The sequence below is a fragment of the Peromyscus leucopus genome, chromosome 14 (assembly GCF_004664715.2).
Source record: "Peromyscus leucopus breed LL Stock chromosome 14, UCI_PerLeu_2.1, whole genome shotgun sequence".
In the NCBI taxonomy this organism is placed as follows: Eukaryota; Metazoa; Chordata; class Mammalia; order Rodentia; family Cricetidae; genus Peromyscus; species Peromyscus leucopus.
This window is the reverse complement of record NC_051075.1, coordinates 55,145,431-55,167,110: the sequence shown is the minus strand read 5'-3', so window position 1 is coordinate 55,167,110 and position 21,680 is coordinate 55,145,431. Positions and strand designations below refer to the sequence as shown.

Genomic DNA, 21,680 nt, shown 5'->3' with positions numbered 1-21,680 from the left:
ATGGCTCAGTCATTAGCTCAGACTTATTACTAACTAGCTCTTACACTTAAACTAGTCCATAATTCTTATCTATGTTTAGCTACGTGGCTTGGTACCTTTTCTCAGTTCTGCCTTGTCATCTTGCTTCCTCTGTGTTTCCTGACTCCTCCCTTCCTCTTCCCAGCATTCTCCTAGTCTGCTGGCCCTGCCTATACTTCCTGCCCGGCTAACAGGACTCACTAACTGCTGAGTCCAGACATGGTTTCCAGCTAGCGGGGAAGTTCATCGTCTGGGACCCAGCTCAGTCCTACCGGAAACAAGTTGGAGGCCTGCCTTCAACTAATGACTAAACTCAGTGTACATGTTTTCTGGAGTCAAGTTCAATAAGAGGAGATGAAGAGGAGTTCAGGCTTCCCTACGGCTCTTTGGTAAACCTGCCAGGCATTTTTAACCAGCATCTTTGTGTCATCTTCATGGCTGCCCCATGACAGATGGCAGGGGTCTTGGTTTCGTCTCTGTTGCTGTGGTAAAATACCCTGACAAAGGCAACGTAAAGGAAAAAGGTTTATTTTAGCTCACGGTTTCAGGTTACAGTCTATAACGGCGGGGAAGTCAAGGCATCGGTGGGAGCCGCTGATCATACTGCATCCACAGTCAGGAGAAGACAGCGGCGAATGCGTACACACCAGTGCTCAGCTCCCTCTCCTCTCCTCTCCCAGGCTCCAGGATCCTCCGCCTAGGGGGTCCTCTACCATCCATGATGGGCGAGTCTTCCTACCTCAGCATTACCAATCTAACCCCCACAGACATTCTCCCAGGTGACTCTAGGCGTTTTTTCAAGTTGACAGCATTAGCCATTACAGCTGGTCCTGTCTCTGCCCATGCCCACTCCTAACATACGACAGATGAGAGGATTAAGGCAGGGTCAAGTTGAAGGGGAGACAGAGTCTACTAATTTCAATTCTCTAGAGAAAACTCTAATACTGGATGGGGACCTCAAAGAGCTTCTGCTGCTTCCTGAGGGAAGAGGTCAAGTTCAAGTCCTCTTCTACAACTCACTCACTGCTGAGCCTGTTGGGCTCACCCAGCATCGGGGCCCCATTCTCCTCCCTGTACCGATGGGCATGGTGAGGGAGCTAGGTCCTCAGCTCAGCAGGTGTATCTGGCTGTCGACAGGGGTGAGACACCTGGAAAGCCTCTAAGGCCAGCAGGGCCTTGTTGATGTGACTGATGGTAGGGTAGGGGCTGAGGTCCACCTTGAACCTGTGGCAGAGAAGCACTTGTAAGCCAAGGTTGTCAGGGACACTGCCGTGGGCAGTGGGCAGAGCAGGGGCAGGGCAGGGCGAGGTCCAGGGGTTGTGGTGCATGGCCGGAAAGCAGCCCTGCCACATGGGGCACCTCATTCCCTGGGAAGCTCTGGGTAGGTCTGGCATCCTCTGGCAATCATTCACCTTCTGCTCTTCTCTAAGCAATGACTGCTCGTGAATTCCAGCGTCAGGCATTTGTGCAGACTGCCCCATCACCCACGTTACTAGCTTCTTAGGGGCGGGAATGCACCCTGCACGTCCCTATCCCAAATGACAGGCAGGCACAAGGGCTGCCAGCGGGCCGGTGGAGGGAACTGGAAAAGCTCACGTCTAAGCAGACACTCCACATTCGGGTAGAGCAAGCGGGTACTCTTGGGCGCGATTCCCTTAGACAAGTCACTTCCTCTTAGGAGCGAGGGCTGTCTATACAGGACCACCCGGGCCACAGTGGGCACGGTAGGGACATTTTAATGATTTGATGATTTCTGCCATGTCTGTGCTAAGCCAGGGAGGGCAGTTGGTGTGGCCTTGGTGCAGTGAGTCCTTGGCAGCTCAAAAGGGTTGACATGGGACGTTATCTCAGTAGTAGATGTGGAGGCCCTGGCTGGAGGGGAACGTGAAGGGAGGTGACAGAGCTGTCGCTTACCTTTCAGCATTTGCCACCTGGGGCGCCAGGCACACATCAGCCATGGTCACCTAAAAGAAGGCCAGGGGAGTTTGAGTTTGCGCAAGGATAACCACCCCAGACTCACGGGCAAGGCTAGCTGCGTCCGCTGCTGACGGTACCAGGGCTGCCAACCCAACTTCCTGTCTGCTTCTGCTTTTCCCACCATCCCTATCACCCCCCTCACTGTCTCCTCTGGAACTGCCCCCCCCCAAGCTGCAGCACTTCTGCCACGCCGTGCTCTGGTTTCCCTGACAACCAGCCCTGTGGTGGCCAGAGAAGGCCTGACTGCGCTGGCTGGCGGTGGCCAATTTGCTTGTTGAAGTGCCACCATCACTAGGGACTTAGTGGGACTCACAGCAGAGAAGGAACCGGGGAACCAGAGCACCACAGGCCCAATGCCTTAGTCTGCATGCGTCAAGGGCTCCTTAATCCTACAATCTCCAGGTTGTGAAGGGAGGGAGATGACATTTGGTCTAACCCTTCAGCTGCTGCCCAGACCACTTCACCGCCTCGGAAGGGTGCTCTTCTGGCCTAGACGCCTCACACTACATCGAGAGCAGCGGATCTCGACCTTCCCAGTGCTGCACCCTTTAATACAGTTCCTCATGCTGCGGTGACCCCCAACCGTAACATTATTTCACTGCTACATCATCACTGTGACTGTGCTACTGTTCTGAATCATAATGTAAATATCTGATATGCAGGATGTGTGACATGGGACCACTGTGAAAAGGTTGTGTGACGCCCCCGCAAAGGGACACTACCCTCATATTGAGAAGAAGCACTGCTCTTGAGGCAGTGTAGGGGTGAGCTGAGGTGTTTCCACAAACTGACTGCCCAGGGCAGAGGTTTGCATCAAGAGGCTGGCTGGTCCCAGGTCCCCCAGCAGGCATCGCCTTAGGATAAGGAGATGACAGGGTCTCAGTGGGAGAATGACAGCCTGAGGTCAGCACGAAGGTCACAGTGGGCAGGTCTGGGGACACTTACCTCATCTCCCACACAGTACTTCCCGGCCGTGCTCTGCAGAATCTGCTCCAGAGCTGTGGGGAAGCCACATGGACAATATTTACATCAGCCTCTCCAGGGCGTGGCCTCCATGGCTATGAAATAGGTGGATATTTCAGTGACCGGCTGGGGCCTGGGGCAGAGTCTGGTGTAGGAAACCCAGGACTAAGAGTAATGTTTCCCATGGCTTCTCTGTCTATCTCAGAGCAGACAAGACTTGCAGCTGACCAAGACAACAGCTCTCACAGGCAGCCTAGCATTCTGAGGGCAGGAGGCACTCTTGACTGGGGTGCTCAGTGAGATAGAGGTTGGGCCATCAACAAACTCCGTGGGACCACAGGCCCCCAGGTCTGGGGTTCACAGAGTTCTGGTGCTTAAAGCCATCCTTGAGCACCTGCCCCGCCCACCACCTTCCTGTCCACAGTCCTCTCATCCATCCCACCGTCAGGCTCAAAGCAGCCTGGGAAGCTGGTTCAGATGCCCACAGCCACGTATGTGTGTGAGGATCACTTCTCTGAGAAGTCACTCTGGACAGCTGGTAAGCGTAAGGACTCACCATTAAAGCCGGAAGTGATAACCTTCTGGGCCCAAGGCAACTGCTTCTCCTGCCCCACTTGCTTCAGGACAGACAGGTTCTGCACAGCTCAAGGGAAAAAAAAAGAAATCGGATTGCTCTAGGAGCCAGCTTGGGTCTGTCCCTCTGTCAGGCCTCTGCATGGAAGCTCAGTGTCCAGCTGCTCCCGCTGTTGACCTGTCCCCCTTGCCTCTGGGCTACACAGGACCTCCCCTCCATCAGGTCTCTCAAGTTGGAAGCAGCCACCTTCTTGGGCTGCCCCAGTTGTCCCCAGTATCCTGAAAGCCATGTGATTTGGGCAGCAAGAAGAGGGACACGGGATGCTGGCATGATTGACAGATGCAGCCACAAGCCAAGGCCTAGTTCTCTCATACCCAACACTCTCCCTACTTGGTCTCTTGAAAAGGGGCTGTGTGATACTGGGGGACCACTGAGGACTGGGGTGAGGCAGGTGTGTAGTGTGCTGGGACTGGCTTCTGGTGCCTGTGACTAAGGTGCAATCCCACTGTTAAAAACAGCAAGATGTAGCCGGGCGGTGGTGGCGCACGCCTTTGATCCCAGCACTTGGGAGGCAGAGCCAGGCGGATCTCCATGAGTTCATGGCCAGCCTGGGCTGCCAAGTGAGTTCCAGGAAAGGCACAAAGCTATGCAGAGAAACCGTGTCTCAAAAAACCAAAACAAATAACAACAACAACAAAAAAAAAAAAACCAGCAAGATGTCACGGGAGTCGTGGCACAGGCGCACAAGAGTCTGAGCTTGGTCCTTGCTCTGAGACTACTTAGCTGTGTCACCCTGCAGTCACTTTTTAGAGCCATCACCTTACAAAGCAGAAGTTGGCACAGATACATTTTTGTTGTTGTTGTTGTTATTGTTTGTTTGTTTGTTTTTGGTTTTTCGAGACAGGGTTTCTCTGTGTAGCTTTCTGCCTTTCCTGGAACTTACTCTGTAGACCAGGCTGGGCTCAAACTCATAGAGATCTTCCTGTCTCTGCCTCCCGAGTGCTGGGATCAAAGGCGTGCGACACCACTGCCCCAGATACATGGTTTTAATACTTGCCTTTCTACTTCACAGGTGAAAGCTTATTTTAAAAACAAAACAAAATCCTTGTAAGAATCCCAATATTAGCATACTGTGGAGTTAGTTAGGGGTCTAGGTCCAGACTAGGGAAAACAGAAGATATGGCAACGAAGCAATTCATGTGCAGTTTCTTAGTTTCTCAGTGGTTATGAAAAGTTCTGTTTACACTATGCTGACCTACTGAGTGTATAGAGTCACTATGTCTGAAAATATATGTATCTTAATTTTAAAATAATGTATTACTAGCTGGGCGGTGGTGGCGCACGCCTTTAATCCCAGCACTCAGGAGGCAGAGCCAGGCGGATCTCTGTGAGTTCGAGGCCAGCCTGGTCTACGAAGTGAGTTCCAGGAAAGGCACCAAAACTACACAGAGAAACCCTGTCTCGAAAAATTAAAAAAAAAAAAAAAAATGGGGTTGGGGATTTAGCTCAGTGGTAGAGCATGTGCCTAGCAAGCATAAGGCCCTGGGTTCAGTCCTCAGCTTCAGAAAAAAAAAAAAAGAAGGAAAAAGAAAAATGACACCAATAGACCTGCTCAGTGAAGGGCTGCCATAACCCTTTAACTTGTGACGAACTAAATAAACACCTAAAACTCCATTATCTATGAAGCGCATTAAGAAAATGTGGTAAAGCAAGGCACAGGGAAGATGGGCAGGAGCTGCCCAGGATGGAGCTGGAGGCTGTACCTAGGCTACCCTGCCTCTTTCCCTGCCTCAAACATGTCTGTGCTCCTAGGCCTAGGAGCAGACTTGGAGCCCATACTTCTGGATTCCTCCCCGCTTCTGCCATGTGGGCTAGGCCAAGGCCCCCCCTCCCCCGAGAGCTTTTCTTTGCTCTCCCCCTTCCCCCACCCACAAGCTCCCCCCCGACCCTCCTCACAGTGAGTGTGAAGGATGAGCGAGAGGCGTACAAGAGTGCAAATGTAAGCGTGCCAACCTGAAGGGGCTGGATGCCACTAGCGATGAGGTCGGAGATCATGCGCACAATGGCTTTTTTCTGTGGGTCCTGAGGCAGGAGACGTGGGGTGGGCCGCGTCTCTTCCAGGTACTCCATGATGGCCAGCTGTCCAGAGGGAACATTGAGGCAGGGAGAGGGCTTGGGATCCCTGGACCAGAGGGCAGAGGCCAGCAAACTACCTCTTCCCCATGGTACCACCACTACCCCTCCGCCCTCCTCAACTGAAGCACTGTAAAGGTCCGTTGGGGACTTTGAACGTGGTTCTCCACTATCCGGCCTCCTCTCTCCTCCCTCTGCTGTATACTCAGTGAGTACCTATTATGCTCGGTGTCTAGCCACCTATGGGTTAGGAAGAGCTGCCAGGTCCTCTCATTCAGAACTCGGCCACTCCCAAGCCCTCTACTCACTGACTGGCCAATGACGATTCCATCAATCTTCAGGGCTGGCACTTGCTTCATGGGATTCAGGGTCTGAAAATCCTCAGAGAACTGTGGAGACAAGGCCATGGTGGACTAGGTGTCCTAGCTTGAGTTGTCTAAAGCAGAACCAAGCAAGTAGGAAAACGGTAGGCCTACCACCAATCCCTATTTCCCGTCCTCGGAGAAGGACTTGGTTCCTAAGGCCAGGCTAATCTCTGGGGATCCATGCAGTATCCTAGACCCCTAATGTACAAGTTTCACCCCAGTGGTCTGGCTTTATGGTTTTACCTGCTAAACCAGCTCCTCACCCCATTTCTTTTTTGAGACAGGGTTTCTCTGTGTAACCCTGGCTGTCCCGGAACTCAGAGATCCAAATGCCTCGGCCTCCCAAGTGCTGGGATTAAAGGTATGTGCCACCACCGCCCAGCTTCTTCCTGTACCCGTCAATGTGGCTACCAAGTCAGCTCCTACCTCAGTCATCCATTGAGAGGGTCTATCTAGTATAGGGCCAGGTCCCATTACTACCTGCCCTCATAAAGTCAGGCACTGATCCTAGTCCCAAGGCTCCCATTGCCGCCCAGGAGAGCCAGCAGCAGCCTCCCCAGTCACAGGAACCAGGAAACGCTGGCTTCCCTCCAGGGCACCGCCAGTGCTCCATCTGGTACCTCTTCTAGGTCCAATTCTCATACTGTGGGTCCGGGGCAGCTTCCTTACCTGCTGGCCCCCATCCTTTACGAGGTTGATGGGCACCGTCTCGTAGTCGATGCCTTTCAGTGCCAGAGCTGGGAGAGACCAGAGCGGAGTTAGGGGATGCCTTCTGGCTAGACTCTCAAAGACAGCCCTCCCAGGGCAATGCCAAGGGCCTCCTCCCTGCTGGTCAGCTCTACGTTGGAATGAAGGTAATTTAGGCCGAGAGAGGCAGGGAGGCCAAAGCGTGTATGCTTTACAAAGGCTGCTGTGGCTTCCGGCTCAGTCAAGGTAGAGCCTCTGGGGTCCAGGAAAGGACTGTGGACAGGTGAGAGCCACCAGTGAAGGCTCAGCAGGTAGGGCAAGACTGGAGATCAGCTGCTTGGGTGCGAGCCCTACCACATTCAATTGTTAGGTGTATGGCCTCAGAAATAATGAGTTTCTCTGCCTCAGTTTCCCCAGTGTGACAGGCAGCACTGTGCAGTAGTGGCAAGAGTGGGATTTGGCTAGGGGCTGAGCTTACTAAAAGGATAGGATATGAGCTCAGCATGGCCAAGGTTCTTTGTCCAATTGCTGGTGCCAAGTCCAAGCAAATGGACATGGACTTGAGCCAGACTGCATGGTTCAAACTGCATGTTTTCCTCTTAGCAGCACGATTGAGGGCAAATTGCTTAACCTTCTGTGCCTCAGTTGTCTCGTCTGTACAATGGGGACACTAAGAGTCCCTCCCTCCTATGATCACGCAGGTGGAAAGGGAGTCACGCGCACAGAAACCCCGGGCACAGAGCCCTCTGGTACGCAGTGCTGTGACGGTGACCTTTGCCAACAGCTGTGCTCACTGGAGGAGGGAAGGGTCAGCCCCGGCCTGAAGCAGAAGGCTCTAGTTCCGGCTCTCCCCAAGCCTGTGGCCAGCTCCAAACAGTTCTGTTTGATTAGCCAGATCAAATAAAAACAGAGCGAGGCCAGCTGCCGCCCTGCCAGTTCCCAGGGACCTCTGGATCTTGTGAACCTACTCTGGGCACGGTTGCTAAGGGGCTTTGGAGCGCAGTGTGGCGGAAGCAGCACTCCTGAGGGGATGAGCCACCCCCTTCCTCCCACTGCCACAGTCTCCTTGTTGGACTTTCTGGGTGGAAGTGCCATTCAGAGACAGAGGCTCCAGAACAGGGATGCTGGCTGCTGGGAGGTGGTGGAGGGGCATGAAGTCTTCTGTCCCGTCCCACCCCCTATCCCACCCCTCCAGAAGCTGAGCTCTTACCGATTCGAACTCTCCATGAACAGGAGCTTCGGAAATAGGAGTAGAGGACTGGCTGAGGAGAGAGAGGATGAGGGTGGACATTAACTTAAGCTTGGGTTTCCGGCCGGCCGTAGGGCCCTGCTGGAAGCAGGCACCAGCCCCCAGGCAAGAGGCTCTAGGCATCAGTTTCTTGCACTGGGACTCCTTCCTGGGGCATGCACCACTCAGGCTTGTCTTGGGTCCTAGTTATACTGTGAGTTCCTGAGGTACAAGTGTGGCTCCAGAGGAAGCAGCTTTCAAGTGCTAGCCTTCCTTACCTTGTCAGTCATAGTGCTGGAGTCTCCCAAGGAACGTCTTCTCTCAGAGAGCTGTGAGGCAAGGGGAGGAACCCAAAGGGGTGGGTCCCAGGAGCCAATGGGAGAGCAGGCTGAACAGGCCCAGAGGATCCTGGACTCTGGTCAGAAAACGTATCTCTTCATCTTGTGGGAGGTTTCTTTTGTTCTTGGTTGGGGCAGGTTTGGCAATCAGGCATACAGTGTAGCCTGGCTCTGAGGCAAGACGGTCTATGGTGAAATGAGCTCAAAGTGGACAGACTCAGAGTCCAGACCCGGGCCAGGAAGCAGCGGTGTGTGACTGGGACAAATCCCCGCTTTCTCTGTTCAGCTCCTCTGTTTATAAAACAAAGGGCCACCCTAAAATGATGACAGAAGTCCCTTTCGCCCCTGGTAGAGACCAGGCTTCTTACTTATTGATGCTCTGCTGTCTGTCACCTTGAAGCTCCATTCTCAGATGGCCTCTAAGAATAGATGGCAGATGAACCCATCTGTCCAAAGGCGAGGCTGCGAGCTAGAGTCTCACAAGGGCCCCGTCTGCTTTCACAGCACCAAAGGCCCCTCCCTTATGAGTGTTCTACTTAACAACTTTTCGACCTTACAAGGATGAGAACGTGATATATATGTATTTGGTTTAGAAACTGCACTTTAAATTGTGAGTTTGGGCCAGTGGCATTTAGCTCCAGCTTGGTGATCGTGGGCTGGTTATCAGGGTTACTGTGAGACACTGACCATGACAGAGTGGCGAACATCATCAGAATCGCTGAAGAATGCTTGTGTAATGTGTGTTATACACCGACTGTACCAAGGGTGACCAGAGTTGTGTAACCGCTACTACTCTCCCTATGGCCCTTAAGGAGGAAACCAAATATCTTAGGTAATTTCCGTTCTTATCTAGTGGTAACTACACACCATAGTCTTAAACTTCAGGTTATGGCTTCAAAGACCTCCCGTGGATGCCGGAAACCATGTACTACCCACACCCCATAACTAGTATTTTTTTTCTTATAAATCACCTTAGTTTCTTTTCCTGTTGCTATGATAAAATACCCCGACAAAGGTAGCCCAAAGAAAAATGGTTTATTTTGGCTTATAATTCAAGATACAGTCCATCATGGGGGGACGGGACGGGGAGGGTCAATCAAGACAGTAGCCTGAAAGAGCTGGTACTACCATACCCATAGCAGAAAAACAGAAGAGTGAATGTGTATTGCTGCTCAGCTAACTTCCCCCTTTGTCTGGGCCCAGACCCAACCCAGTGTGTCACCCTCCCACGTCAATTAATCTGATAAAGATAATCCTTTACAGATAGGGCCGGCGGTTAGCCTCCTTTAGAAACTCTCTCAAAAGTGTGTCTGGAGGCTGGTCTCCTATGTGGGCCTAGATCCTTTCAAACTGACACCAACCATCACATACATAAATTAGACACAATAAGAGATTACCAATAGTAATGATATAGAGTAGTTTTAATAATTTACTATGACTAACTATAAGATTGCTGAGATCACTACTTGAGCCTTGAGGCCAACAGTATGTAACACAAGGGTTACTCACACAAGCACTGTATTATCTGGGCAGCCTAACCACTAAAGCATCTATTAAGTGGCTAATAGGAGGGTAGTGTACATAGCATGGATATACTGGACAGAGGGGCAATTCACTGCCCTCTGCTGCGTGAGATTTCACCACACCACTCAGAAAGGCTTGCCATTCAAAACTTTGGCTCTGAAAATTTCCAGGTGCACCAAGGTTGACCACAGATAAGGAAATCACAGGAAGAAAAATAACAGCTAAGCACCAACTGCAAAACATCCGGTGATGTTTGCATTTGCACAGTTACATTTTACTATCTAGCAGAATGTCCATTTAATCAGTGCACCTGGAAGAAAACTGTGTTTCCAACTCAAATGTGCATTTTGATTACTCTGGCAATTTTAAATTTATTTGCAGTTTTGCAGTTGTGGGAGATTCAGCCCATGCTAGGTGTACTTCAGAGCTACACCCCCCCCAGCTGTTTTTATACCATTTCTTGCATGATTAAAATCCCGAAAATCACATCTGTATGTTGAAAAGCTATACAATATTAACCTGATGTCCGTTGCATCTAATGTATCACCTTCCCGCACAACGGGCCTCAAACTTTATGCATGAAACTCAACAGAGTCTCCTATAAAATATTCTCAACCCCATTCCACCAATGGCTTAAAAACACAGGACTAGAGAAGTACGATTTAAACCAGGGAGGCGCCAGACGCGACTTGGAAGGGGAAGGCAAGAAGAGTCGGGAGTTCAAAGTCAGGTTGGACTACATTAACAAGACCTTGTTTCTTAAAACCAAACCAACGAAAACCAAAGACAAAATTAAAGACCTGGGCTGGGAGGCCACCCCCAAGCGATTGTTAACGACGGAAAGTGTCACATGCAGCCTTTGGTGCATGCCTGCACCAACAGGCCGGCCGGCCGAGAGGTGCATGCAGGGCACCGCGGAACTGCAAACGTTTGCAAGTCCCACATGAGGTCTGTACACACGGAGTAGGGAAGCGCCCTTACAGGACGCCACTCAGGACGCCACGCAGCTCAGCCTGCCCGACTCAATCAGGACTCCTTGGCGCTCCGCGGCCAGCGCGCAGGTGCCGAGCGGCCCGGCGCACAGCATGCCGGGAGTCGTTGTGGGGCCGTGCGGCGAGGCGCGCTCTCCGCACCCCACCCCCCACCCCGCGCCGCTCTTCTCCGTGTTTCTAAGCAGCGACCCTGAACCCCGGAGGCGCGGCACAGACCTTCCCGGCTTGCATCTCGCACGTCGGCCAGCCAAGAAAGTCAGCTCTCGGGACCGGAAGATGACTGAGGCCTAGCGGGGTCCAAGGAGCGAGGGTCGGACTAGATGGGGGCCCCGCCGTCGTCTGGGCCCCGCCTCCGCCCCCGGCGCTGCTGGGAGTTGTAGTTCGTGAGCCGTCCCGGGTCTCTGGGTCCTTCAGCGTCCCTCCGCCTCCCGCCATGCTCTACTCCTCAGGCCGCTTCTTAGCGGTCCGGGCGGCCACTACCATTCACGCCCCGCCCAGAGCCCGGGGCCTGGCGCTCCGCGGTAAGCGGAGGGAACTACAAATCCCAGGGCACCTCGAGCCGCCCTCCTATGACTCCTTGACGGGGCTGCGGGCAAGACCCAGCGCGCCTCCGGTCCGGAGGGTAATCCTCAGAAAGGGGAGGATGCCGCCTGCCATAGGCGGCGGCCTAGCGGGTTCCGAGCTGCGTCCCCGGAGGGGCCGCTGCGCGCCGCAGGCTGTCAGGGCCGTGGGCCGGGACACGGTCCCCCAGGTTGCAGCACGGAGGCTCAAACGGCCTGCTTGGAGCTCGCGGCACTTGGAGGCGGCAGGCCGGTGGGCCACGCTGGCCGTGGTGACGCTGCTGTCCTTCGCCACCCGCTTCCACCGGCTGGACCAGCCGGCGCACATCTGGTAAGGGGCGGACGGGACTTGGCGGGCACCATGGCAACTGAGAGGGAGGGATGCCTCCCTCTGATTGGCCTGAGGGCACGAAGGGGGCGGGACTCACTGGAGGCGTGACAAGTCTGTGATAGTCCCTGAGGGTAGAGGGGGAGGTGGAGGTGGGATGGAGGCGAGGGGCCGCTTCAGGGTTTGCAGAAGAGGTTCTCACGTCTTCTAGGCTACCTTGGCTTTCAAATGGTGGCGCCCAGAGGTGCTTTGAACTTTCCTCAGAAAATAGTAAATTCATAGTACTTAATTTCCCAAGGCCTGGTTTTCAAAGGAAAAAAAAAAAAACAATTGAGGGTCTTTAATCCTATAAAGACAATTTGGGTATCAAGGGATGGTTGCACAGATTTCCCGCAACAGGTCTGGTGTGGTCCTGTGAGAAAAGAATTAATTTCTAGAAGGCTTTATTTTGTATGATACAGATGCTGGCTTGAGGCTGAGTTAAAGCTGAGGCTAAGCCCATCGTAGAGTAACTTGATCTTTAGCTAAAAGATCTATTTTCTCTGTCTTACCAAAGAGAAACTTAGTGTAGAAGGTTTCACAAATGGAACTTATTGAACAAAAAGAAACCAAGCAAACACACTCTCGGGGCCACTCTCCCTGGAAATTAATAAGTTAGCTGCGAAACACTGCTGTTTCATGGCTGCTGGGAAATGTCACCGCTGGGTTAGACTCAGAAGACTATTGCAGGAAGCAGACTAGGTGTCAGCATCCTTGGAGTTAGGTTCCCTCACCCCCTGCCGAGTCCCACTGGATGACGGGCCATGCCGGAAGAGATGACTGCACCTGCAGTGGGTTGCATAAGGTCCAAGGAATGACAAGTTTGGGAAATCTGTTTTATCACAAGCAGTAAGTAACCCTGTTCTAGCGGGAGACATTGCCATCCATCTTGGGTTTGCTTGTTGCAAGCACAGCCCTAAGAAATGGCCCAGGTAAAATGCAGTCAGGGCATTCTAGGTGCATTCTTGGCCCACGTGTGGATATATAAGACACTGAGGGAGGACTTCCTCTCCTAACAAGCTTTATTACCCCTCAGTCACAAACTGCCTTGACTTGAAGATGTTTCATGTTAATATACAACTCTGTTAGCTACTCCAATTAGCATAGCTGACAGAGGCAGAGACCAAATATGTTCAGTTTGTCTCATACAGTAATTAACTGTGGCTACTGTCAATGAGACTCCAAGCAGCAGGATGATGCCAGCCTTTGGTATTCACCTCAGCTATGTCCTTCAGGGTCCTGGATTCTGCCTCCTATGATTAAGTCCCGATGAGGGAAGAGAAGTCTTATTTCAGACAGCATGAATGTGGTCTAAGGGCAATAAACTACCCATTAAGATCTGTGCATAGCAGTTTAGGTTGATTCTGATCTTTGGTACCATTGCCAATAATTACAACACTCCATTAAAACGGTGCACCTCCCATGTCTAACGGAGAGACATTCAGTAGCCTATTCCTTATATACTAACACAATACCTAAAGAGATGCAGGGCATTTGGTTTCAGTTTGATTTGGATCATCATTTAATTGGATTAGGCAGTATCATTGAGTAGTTGAAGCCCAGTGACGGTATGGGCATAACTAAGGTCCCTAGTACTTTAGAGAAGAGTACATGATGCACTCTATAGAGTGAGATAAACAGAAAATTGTGCCATCTGTGCACACATACCAGGGAGCTGATTTTTGGGGAGTTGGTACTGATGTCATCAGCCACATGAGAGCAGCTCAAGACTGTCCATGTCCATCCAGTCCATCCACATGAGTTTTTCTGTTTCCAGCTACAGGTTGAGTTACTGTCATAGGCTGCCACTTAACGTAAGTGGCCCATCTGAATGTTGCCAGGCTTTGGGGTTTGACTTAGGGGACAAAGAGAGAATTAATGTTTCCATTCTCTGTGCATCTCCAGAACTCTGTCTTTCTTCCTCAGGTGTTGAGGTTGTTTCTGTCCATAACTCTACCCATGAGGTAGTGTGTCCAATACCAGTTTCTATTTGCCTTGTAACCTGTTTATATCCAGACCTTATTACCACAGGCATTGTTAGAAAACTCACGGAGACCTATTGTGTCTTCTCTCTGACACAGGTAGGCATTGTGGGGAGACTTGTACTCAGCTAAGTGTCATTGTGTTTATGTCCTAGGCCATTTAGCTCCAGTTAGACAATCCAGGAGATGAAACTAGAATTAAATTTGAGTATTGTCACCTTTCCTTACCCTGCTAATCTAGAGTGTCTCTAAGAAGAAAGACATACCATGGTCACGGAAACCCCAGTTCTCCTAAGCAGCGTTTTATAGCTCCACTCCTTTTTTTCTGATAGTTGATAGTTAAGAGGAGATGAAGTTTTGTGGGGATGAGTACATAATACATACAGACTGTTGTCTAAAGTGTGTAGGCCAGGAGGAGGTGATGGGGGTCGAGTCAAACCTTTTAAGTTGGCTTCTGAGGAAACTGTCCAATACTTGACAGTATCAGTTGTTTGTGGATGATGGGAGCTTGGGTGGTCTGTTATCACCTTGACTGTTGGCCCATTGTTAGATGACCATGTGACAAAAAGGTGTAGCACCGTCGGACTAGATGGTTTGGAAAACTGGTAAGATGCCATTAATTGTAAGGACCACAGTGGTTTATCCAGAGTCCCTGAGCCAGAGCTGCAGCCTTTCTGTAACTTGAGAGGGTGACAGCAGCAGTAAGGACTGATGAGGACAGCAGTGAACTCTTGACACGGTGTCTTAGGAGCAGGCAGTCAATGCCCAATGGAGGATTCCTTACTCCTCAAAGCAAGTAGGCCAGCTTTTGGCAGGAACCTGGTGCAGCAAGCTTTCTTGTTGGACTATCTTTGGACTGCCAACCCACAAGTAATGACCTGGAGATTTACTATGAATTATGAAAGCTTGTCCTTAGCTCAGGCTTTTTCCCAACCAGCTCTTTCTTATAACTCAACTAACACATTTTTTTAAAATCTACACTGTGCCATTTGGCTCGGTTACCTCTTAGTATGGTACATCCTACTTGCTCTGAGTCTGCTGGTGAAATGTCTAGATTCCTCCTCCCAATTTCTCTCTCTTTGCTCGGAAGTCCTGCCTATTCTCTCCTGACTAGCTATTGGCCATTTAACTATTAAACCAGTCAGAAAATGCCGTAGGCAGAGACACATCTTTACAGTAGACAAATATTCCACAACAGCCTGGGATGCCGTGGTGGCTTCTGCTTCAGAGACCTGTGGTCTTTAAAACTTGGTGCTCAATCAGTTCATGATACCACATGTGTTTTCTCACCCTGTGCAATACAGGCAGGGCTGGATGGTGTAGGCTTGATTAGGAGCTTGAGTGTAGCTATTCATATCAGACTACATCCTGTATGATAGGTATCTTCATGAGTAAACAGGACTACTCTGTCAGTAGGCCGACAGTTTCCAGCTCCCTGGAGAGTGTCTTGAGTCTCTCAGTACATAATTTTCCAAGTGGTATGTCAGACCTTTCAACTTTGACTGTGTAGTCAGCCAGCCAGAGTTATTGTCTTCGTTAGGGTTACTATTGCTGTGATAAACACCATGACCACACTAACTTGAGGAGGAGAGGGTTTATTTGGCTTACCCGTCCATATCACTGTTCATCATCAAAGGAAGTCAGGACAGGAACTCAAACAGGGCAGGAAGCTGGAGGCAGGAGCTGATGCAGAGGCCATGGAGGGGTGCTGCTTACTGGCTTGCTTCCAATGGCTTGTTCAGCCTGCTTTCTTATAGAACCCAGGACCACCAAGCCCAGGGATGGCACCACCCACAATGGGCTTGGCCCTCCCCGATCAATTACTAGTTAAGAAATATCCTACAGGCTTGCCTAGAGCCTGATCTTATGGAGGCATTTTCTTAATTGACTTTCCCTTCTCTTGGATGATTTTAGCATGTGGCAAGTTGACATGAAACTATTGAGCACAGTTGTCTTTAGGGCAAGATGGCTGCTGCCGCCCAGTGGGTATCATCAGCTTTTTACTTAGCCTAACCCTCAGAGAACCAGGTATGGGCACTGTAAAGGAGCTCAGTGAGTCATGGGCCCCACTGAACTAGTGGCTGTGCTTCAGAGTGGAATAGGAAGTCATTTCTCCCAAAGGGGGCACCTGCTGCTTTATGTGGAACTGAGCAGCCTCCTGGGCCAGGTTGACTGTCTCCTTGACTACACCCACTTGTTGAGTCCTCCTTTTGTTAGTTATAAACTCCAAGATAATCTATTCCAATGGAGGGCCAGAGAGCCCTCTGAGGCTTTTGTGGCTAAGGCAGCCTTTCAATAAGAGGTTAGTAATTGGCCTTTTAGTACCTGTGTTCAGCAGGTGGCACTATTATGCCGGTAACTAATTTCATAGTATTCTAGCAGTCCTTAATGGGTGCGTGTGCACCTATGGGTTTGTGTGTGTGTGCATGTGTATGCCTGGGGGGGGCGGCTGTGCACCTGCATGTATGTGGGGGAGGGCTATGCACTTGCGTTTTTGTGTGTGTGTGTGTACCTGTGTGTGCATGTGTGTATGTGCAGTGCATATAGAAGTTGATATTGAAAGTCTTCCTTTGTCTACGCCTTCTTTTCTAGAGAGGGGCTGGCTCTCTCTGCACTTGGAGCTGGCCAGCCTACTCAGTTCTAGGATAATGGGCACTCTACCACACCTATTTTTACACGGTTGCTGGGAATCCATGCCCAGGTTTTCCTGTTCACAAAACTCTTTGCTATCTCCCTAGCCCTTTAAAGCTGCATTCTCTTTCCTTTTCAGGGATTTATTTCTCCTGGACCACTAGGAGGGAACAGGGCTACCTCTCTGTACACAATAATCCTTGAATGAGATAATCTCCTTTGATATTTTTTGAGGTCAATACAAGCTGTACATTTAGCAGTGGGTACCCAACAACAATCCGTGACTCCTACCTGCAAGGTACTTTAACTACTGCAAACTTGGCTCAGACCTAATTAGTTAAACTTGACCTCTTTTCCCCCTTGAACTAATGAGCTTAATATATCCAGTACCACCCAGAGAGCATGCCATTTCATGGGCTGTGGGAATACTGACCAGAGAGGTAGAAAACTTTTCTCACTTACCTCGTCACTGACTTGGCCACTCCTTCTCCATCCAGTGTTCTTCCATCTGTCCAGGGAGCCCCTGGACTTAGAGGTGCTTTGTCTTTTAGCTCTGTACACACTGCAGTCCTTAGTGCCTTTGGTAATCCCTGTATCCCCCTCCATGTGGCCCCCATGGATCTGGGCAGGAGGGATAGGGGTCTTTATGCAGGAGAGCTCTGAGTTTAGGTCCATTCCTCTCTGGAGTTCTCTAGTATCCTAAGATGAATATGTACGGTCTTCAGTCTGCTTGGGGACATGTGACCTTCCTCTTTAAAGCGGCTGAAGATAATGGCAGAGAGAGAGGCGTCAAGGAATTTAGGGTTCTGAGCCAGCGCACAAGGTGCATGTACTTTTTGCCTTGAGCACACAGCTTACCCAAGGAGCTTTCAGTGGTTTTTATTTGTTTGGTTTTGCTTTGCTTTTTGAGACAAGGTCTTGCTGTGTAGACCAGACTGGCCTTAAAGTGTTTACCCATCCTTTTGTCTTAGCCTCCTGAGTGCTGATCATAACAATGTATTAATTAATTTCTTCAGTGCTGTGACCAGATGCCTGACAGGAGCATTTTCTGTTAAGACTAACAGAAAATGCTGGGACAGTTCAGCAGGTTGGTGGATAGCAAGCATCTGGCTCTTCTGTGATAGTCTTGCTTTAAAGGCTCTAGAACCAGTAGCCTGACAGTGTAGCAAGGTGCATTCAAAGACCCACTGGCATCAGAGTGAGAAGTTACCAGGCTGGGAAGAAGCTCCTTTACAAAACCTTTTCCATGTTACAGGAAACACTGCTGCTTTAGAATAAATTGACAGGAACTCAAAATACAGAAGAAGACTATATTTAATTTAAATGTATGGTGACTGCTAGGTAAATATTTGTTAACTTTTCTCATTATCAAGATCTAGGTTGATAGCCAGCTTGAAAGGTTTTCCTCAAACCACTGTGTCAAAAGGTTTTTTAAAGGCAGCCTGCATATTATATGCTTGAAACTCATGACCCTTGGTTTTAATTGTGACTTTAACTATGGTTTATTCAATTTTTATGTTTTTCCTTTAGTTGGGATGAGACTCATTTTGGAAAAATGGGAAGTTACTATATTAACCGCACCTTTTTCTTTGATGTACACCCACCTCTGGGAAAGGTAAGCAGTGTGGTAATTAACCATCTTTTACTGGACAGATGGCATCTAAGAACTGGAGCCAAGTGTTAGATTTGGACTTAATTCTTAGAGTTCAGAATTCCATGACCAGGTACTTTGATAGAAAATCTTTGGTGTTTTTAGGGATTCTTTGGACTTAGAAATGGAGAAGAGCATCCATCAACTGATGGATGGATAAACAAATGTGGTATATCCTTACAGCAGAATATTGTTCACCCATATAAAAGAATAATGTTCTGATATAAGGAGGTTTCTTCTCAGGATGATGAAATGTTCTAGAATAGCATAGTAGTGATGATTATACAACCTTGTAGATACATTTACAACTACTTTTAAATTCATTAATTTTATAGAAGTATAATATACTACATAAAGGAAATATAACTTAGAGGAGCTTAATCTATAAAAATTAAACTTTTTCCTTCTCTTGATTCCCAATACACATATTGACCTGTTCCCTAGCGTTTTACAGTTAAAAATTCTACCAATTAAATTTTGTTTTACTCTTTTAAAAACAACTTCCTCTGAGAAGACAAATGGATTAGTTTTAGTATTCAAAAAATCCTCTCCTCCTAACTGTAGACTCAGATCTTCAGATCCTAGGGTAATGGTCTGTCAGGTTGAACCAAAGATGCCTGAGCTCCTAGGCTAGGGTTGGGGACAAAACCCCTCCAGGAAAGGATGTGTAGAGAGGTAGGCCTTGTAGCTCGATGTAGAGTTAGTTCTGAGCCGAGAAAAGCCTTACCTCTTCCTGTCTGCTTTTAACAACAGAGACAAGCAGTTGTGCCTGGACCTGGGAAGCTCAGCGCAGCTGGGTAGAGCAGTTACTATTGGAGCTCTGTGTTGCAGAAGGGAATCTCAATCTCTCTCTCTCTCTCTCTCTCTCTCTCTCTCTCTCTCTCTCTCTCTCTCTCTCTCTCTCTCTCAGTCGCCCTCCCTCCCTCCTCCCCTCCCTGTCTGGGGAAATGCCTCTGTTTTGTATTCTCTTTCTCATTCCTGCCCCTTACTGGTCCTGTGCAGCCCCTTGGTCCCTTTCCTCTCTCTCCATTGTGACCGGAGCCTCTTCTCTTTCCGAGGAAGGCCAGTCTCCCAGGAGTGGGGATGCCCAGGACCTTCCTTCCTGAGAGCTGTCATGTTTCACTTCACAGCAAATGAAAGAAATAAAGCTGCATGTGTGAGCCTCTCACTGACCCTCCCTTCAAATTAGGGAGTGTCTTCCTCCCTACATTTCCGGTCTGCACTAGTCCCAAGAACTGAGCTGTGGCACAGAGAGGCTTTGTTTCAAGCAACAAGCTCTTTAGACAAAGGATGTTTGACTCTGCAGCAGCTGCAAGACAAAAGGCCACACTGGCACTTCTCTGGCCTGTTGTCCAGGGAAACTGAAGGCTGTGCATGCAGCTGGAGAGAACGGGACAGAGGAATCTTTTTCTAAACATTTCATCTTTTTGTTCATGCCTCTCTCCTCAGATGCTGATCGGTCTTGCCGGCTACCTGAGTGGATATGACGGTACCTTTTTGTTCGAGAAGCCTGGGGACAGCTACAAGCACCACAGCTACATGGGATGAGAGGAGTAAGGCTTCCTGCTCTATGTAGACTGCCCAATCCCTGGGCCACACATGCTTGGAAATGGTACAGGTGGAAGCAGCAGGTGGAGATGAAGGGACTTCTGGGAGTGGGAGAGGAATATGATTGAGCCCTCCCCTAAAGTAGAAATCTGGAAGTGAGTCTGGAAGGAAGGAAGAAAGGGAGGCCACAGATAGCACCATGGTTGCTTAGGAGCCATGAACGCTACAGCCTGTCAGCCCATGCTTGGGTTGCATGCCTCTGCCGGCCTTCCCTTCACATTATGGAATCTTCACACTGTCTCCAAAGGAAGTCAGGCACTTAGAAGTCTCACTCTCGGGGAGGCTGCATGCCCATTCCAGTCCCTCTGCACCCTGATTCCCAGCATCAGCTTAATGGAACATGGCAGAGCCTAAACCCTCAACTCCCTGGGAGCAACTTAATGAGACCTGAGGAAGCTGGCCTCCAGCCTGGAGTTGTTCTCAGAAAGCCCTTTGCTTTCACAAATTAGATGAGGTGACTGTGTGCTTCCTGGGACTAGTCACTGGATGGTCTGTGCAGTCCTGCATGCCATATTAAACAGGGAATGCCCTGCCCCTCAGTTCATACTCTTCAGTGACACTTTTGTTTCTTTTTGTTGTTGTTTTCTGTTTTTTGTTTCTTGAGACAGGGTCTCACTATGCAGCCCTGGCTATCCTAGAACTCATTATGTAGTCCAGTCTGGCTTGGAACTCACAGAGATCTGCCTGCTTCTGCCACTGAAGTGTTAGAATTAAAGGCGTGCACCACCACACCCAGATCTGTCGAGAAATTCTTTTCTTCCTAATGACCCTTGAACACCACAGAGCATACACAGTACACCATGGACTCGCTGTGGAAATTGGGAAGGACAAATAGTTTCATCCATTCTCTTCTGTTTACAAAAGTGATAGCCCAAAGGGAAGAGTTTCCCATTACCCTGGCCTTGTCTGTTTACTACTGATGGGCAGACTAAGGAGATGGAAGAGGACTGTTTATTTAAAAAAAGAAGAACCAAACCCCCAAATTCTTCAGCTTTTAAAGTGTCAAGTAGTCATTTTCCCCCAATTAAAATGCACCCTGTAGATTAAGAGTGATTTCTGATATCCTCAGAGCACAGAACCAGGGGAAATATTACCAGAATATCAGTAGAAGTCTCAAAAATATTAAGCTGCTTCAAAGAAGTCTGCTTCAACTTATACCATAGCTTTGTGCTAGACACGAATGTTGGTGAAGTACTTTCTGTGTTAGTAAGCCTTGCCCTCACGTACTCCTCAGCCTGAGCCTGTGAGGTCGGAGCCCTGGCTTTCCTAGTGAAATGATAGGAGGCTAAGATAGGAGACGGGCTGTGATGGGCAGCCCTGCTTCTTCTGTAAATGCCCACTGATTTCATGTCAGTACATGTGCCAAGGTTCCGAGGGGCATACCCACTGCCTTATGTGGTTCTTCGAGATGACACTACTGGTATTATTCCTGGCCACTTCTGGAGTCACATGACTGCGCAGGCGCTGTCAGCAGTCAGGCAGAATGCGTAGTCACTCCAGGGCCTTCCGTCCTATGTAATCTGTGCGCATTTGTGGCGTAGCTAAGTAAGCCCATATACTGCTCATGTGCAAGGTGACCTATAAAAACAGGCTCTACTCACTCCTGGCTGTCTCTCCCTCTTGCCAGAGGTAGCTCACACTCCCCCCACCCCACCCCCCCACCCCCCACCCCCGCCCCTTTCTTTTTGGTAGGCCTACCCACCTACACCTTTTTAAAAACCCGTATAGTGGGTTCCGTTGTACCTTGTGTTTTCTCACTCCTGGTAAATAATGCTGACAAATAAATGGCAGCTACCCATGCCTACCCCATGTGATTTCAGATCATGGACCATGCTTTTGTCAGGGTCCTCGTCTTAGACATTAATGTACCAGGTGAGCTGGTTATTTGACAGCTTCTGTCTTCCTTCCATAGTTCTGTGCTTTCCTGGGTGCCTGGCTGATCCCCTTTGCCTACCTCACTGTACTGGATCTGTCCAAGTCCTTTCCAGCAGCACTGCTCACTGCTGCCCTTCTCACCTTTGGTAAGTTGTCTGGACCTATGTGTTTTGGGAAATGGACTGTCACACCATGTGGGTGGTTGGA

General features: G+C 49.7%; 2 protein-coding genes across 3 annotated transcripts in view; one reads left to right on the top strand and one right to left on the bottom strand.

The window, feature by feature from the left end:
• Window positions 1–530: 530 nt before the first annotated feature.
• Gstz1 (glutathione S-transferase zeta 1) lies at window positions 531–11,425 on the bottom strand. 2 transcript variants are annotated; one of them, XM_028876111.1, is made up of 9 exons: window positions 11,016–11,425; window positions 7,928–7,979; window positions 6,700–6,767; window positions 5,974–6,054; window positions 5,546–5,671; window positions 3,515–3,593; window positions 2,941–2,993; window positions 1,933–1,982; window positions 531–1,242 (listed from the first exon to the last, which is right to left on the bottom strand). In XM_028876111.1, the coding sequence occupies exons 1-9, from the start codon at window positions 11,232–11,234 to the stop codon at window positions 1,116–1,118; spliced, it is 855 nt and encodes a 284-aa protein (XP_028731944.1). In that variant the 5' UTR covers window positions 11,235–11,425; the 3' UTR covers window positions 531–1,115. The 2 variants fall into 2 exon arrangements, with proteins under 2 accessions (XP_028731944.1, XP_028731953.1); XM_028876120.2 differs by lacking the exon at window positions 11,016–11,425 and adding an exon at window positions 8,224–8,714.
• Pomt2 (protein O-mannosyltransferase 2) overlaps window positions 11,211–21,680 on the top strand; it is a 44,245-nt gene continuing 33,775 nt past the window's right edge. Inside the window, 4 exon segments of the mRNA XM_028876137.2 lie at window positions 11,211–11,690; window positions 17,870–17,954; window positions 19,440–19,562; window positions 21,511–21,619. Coding sequence (XP_028731970.1) covers window positions 11,233–11,690; window positions 17,870–17,954; window positions 19,440–19,562; window positions 21,511–21,619 — 775 coding nt within the window. The 5' untranslated portion in view covers window positions 11,211–11,232.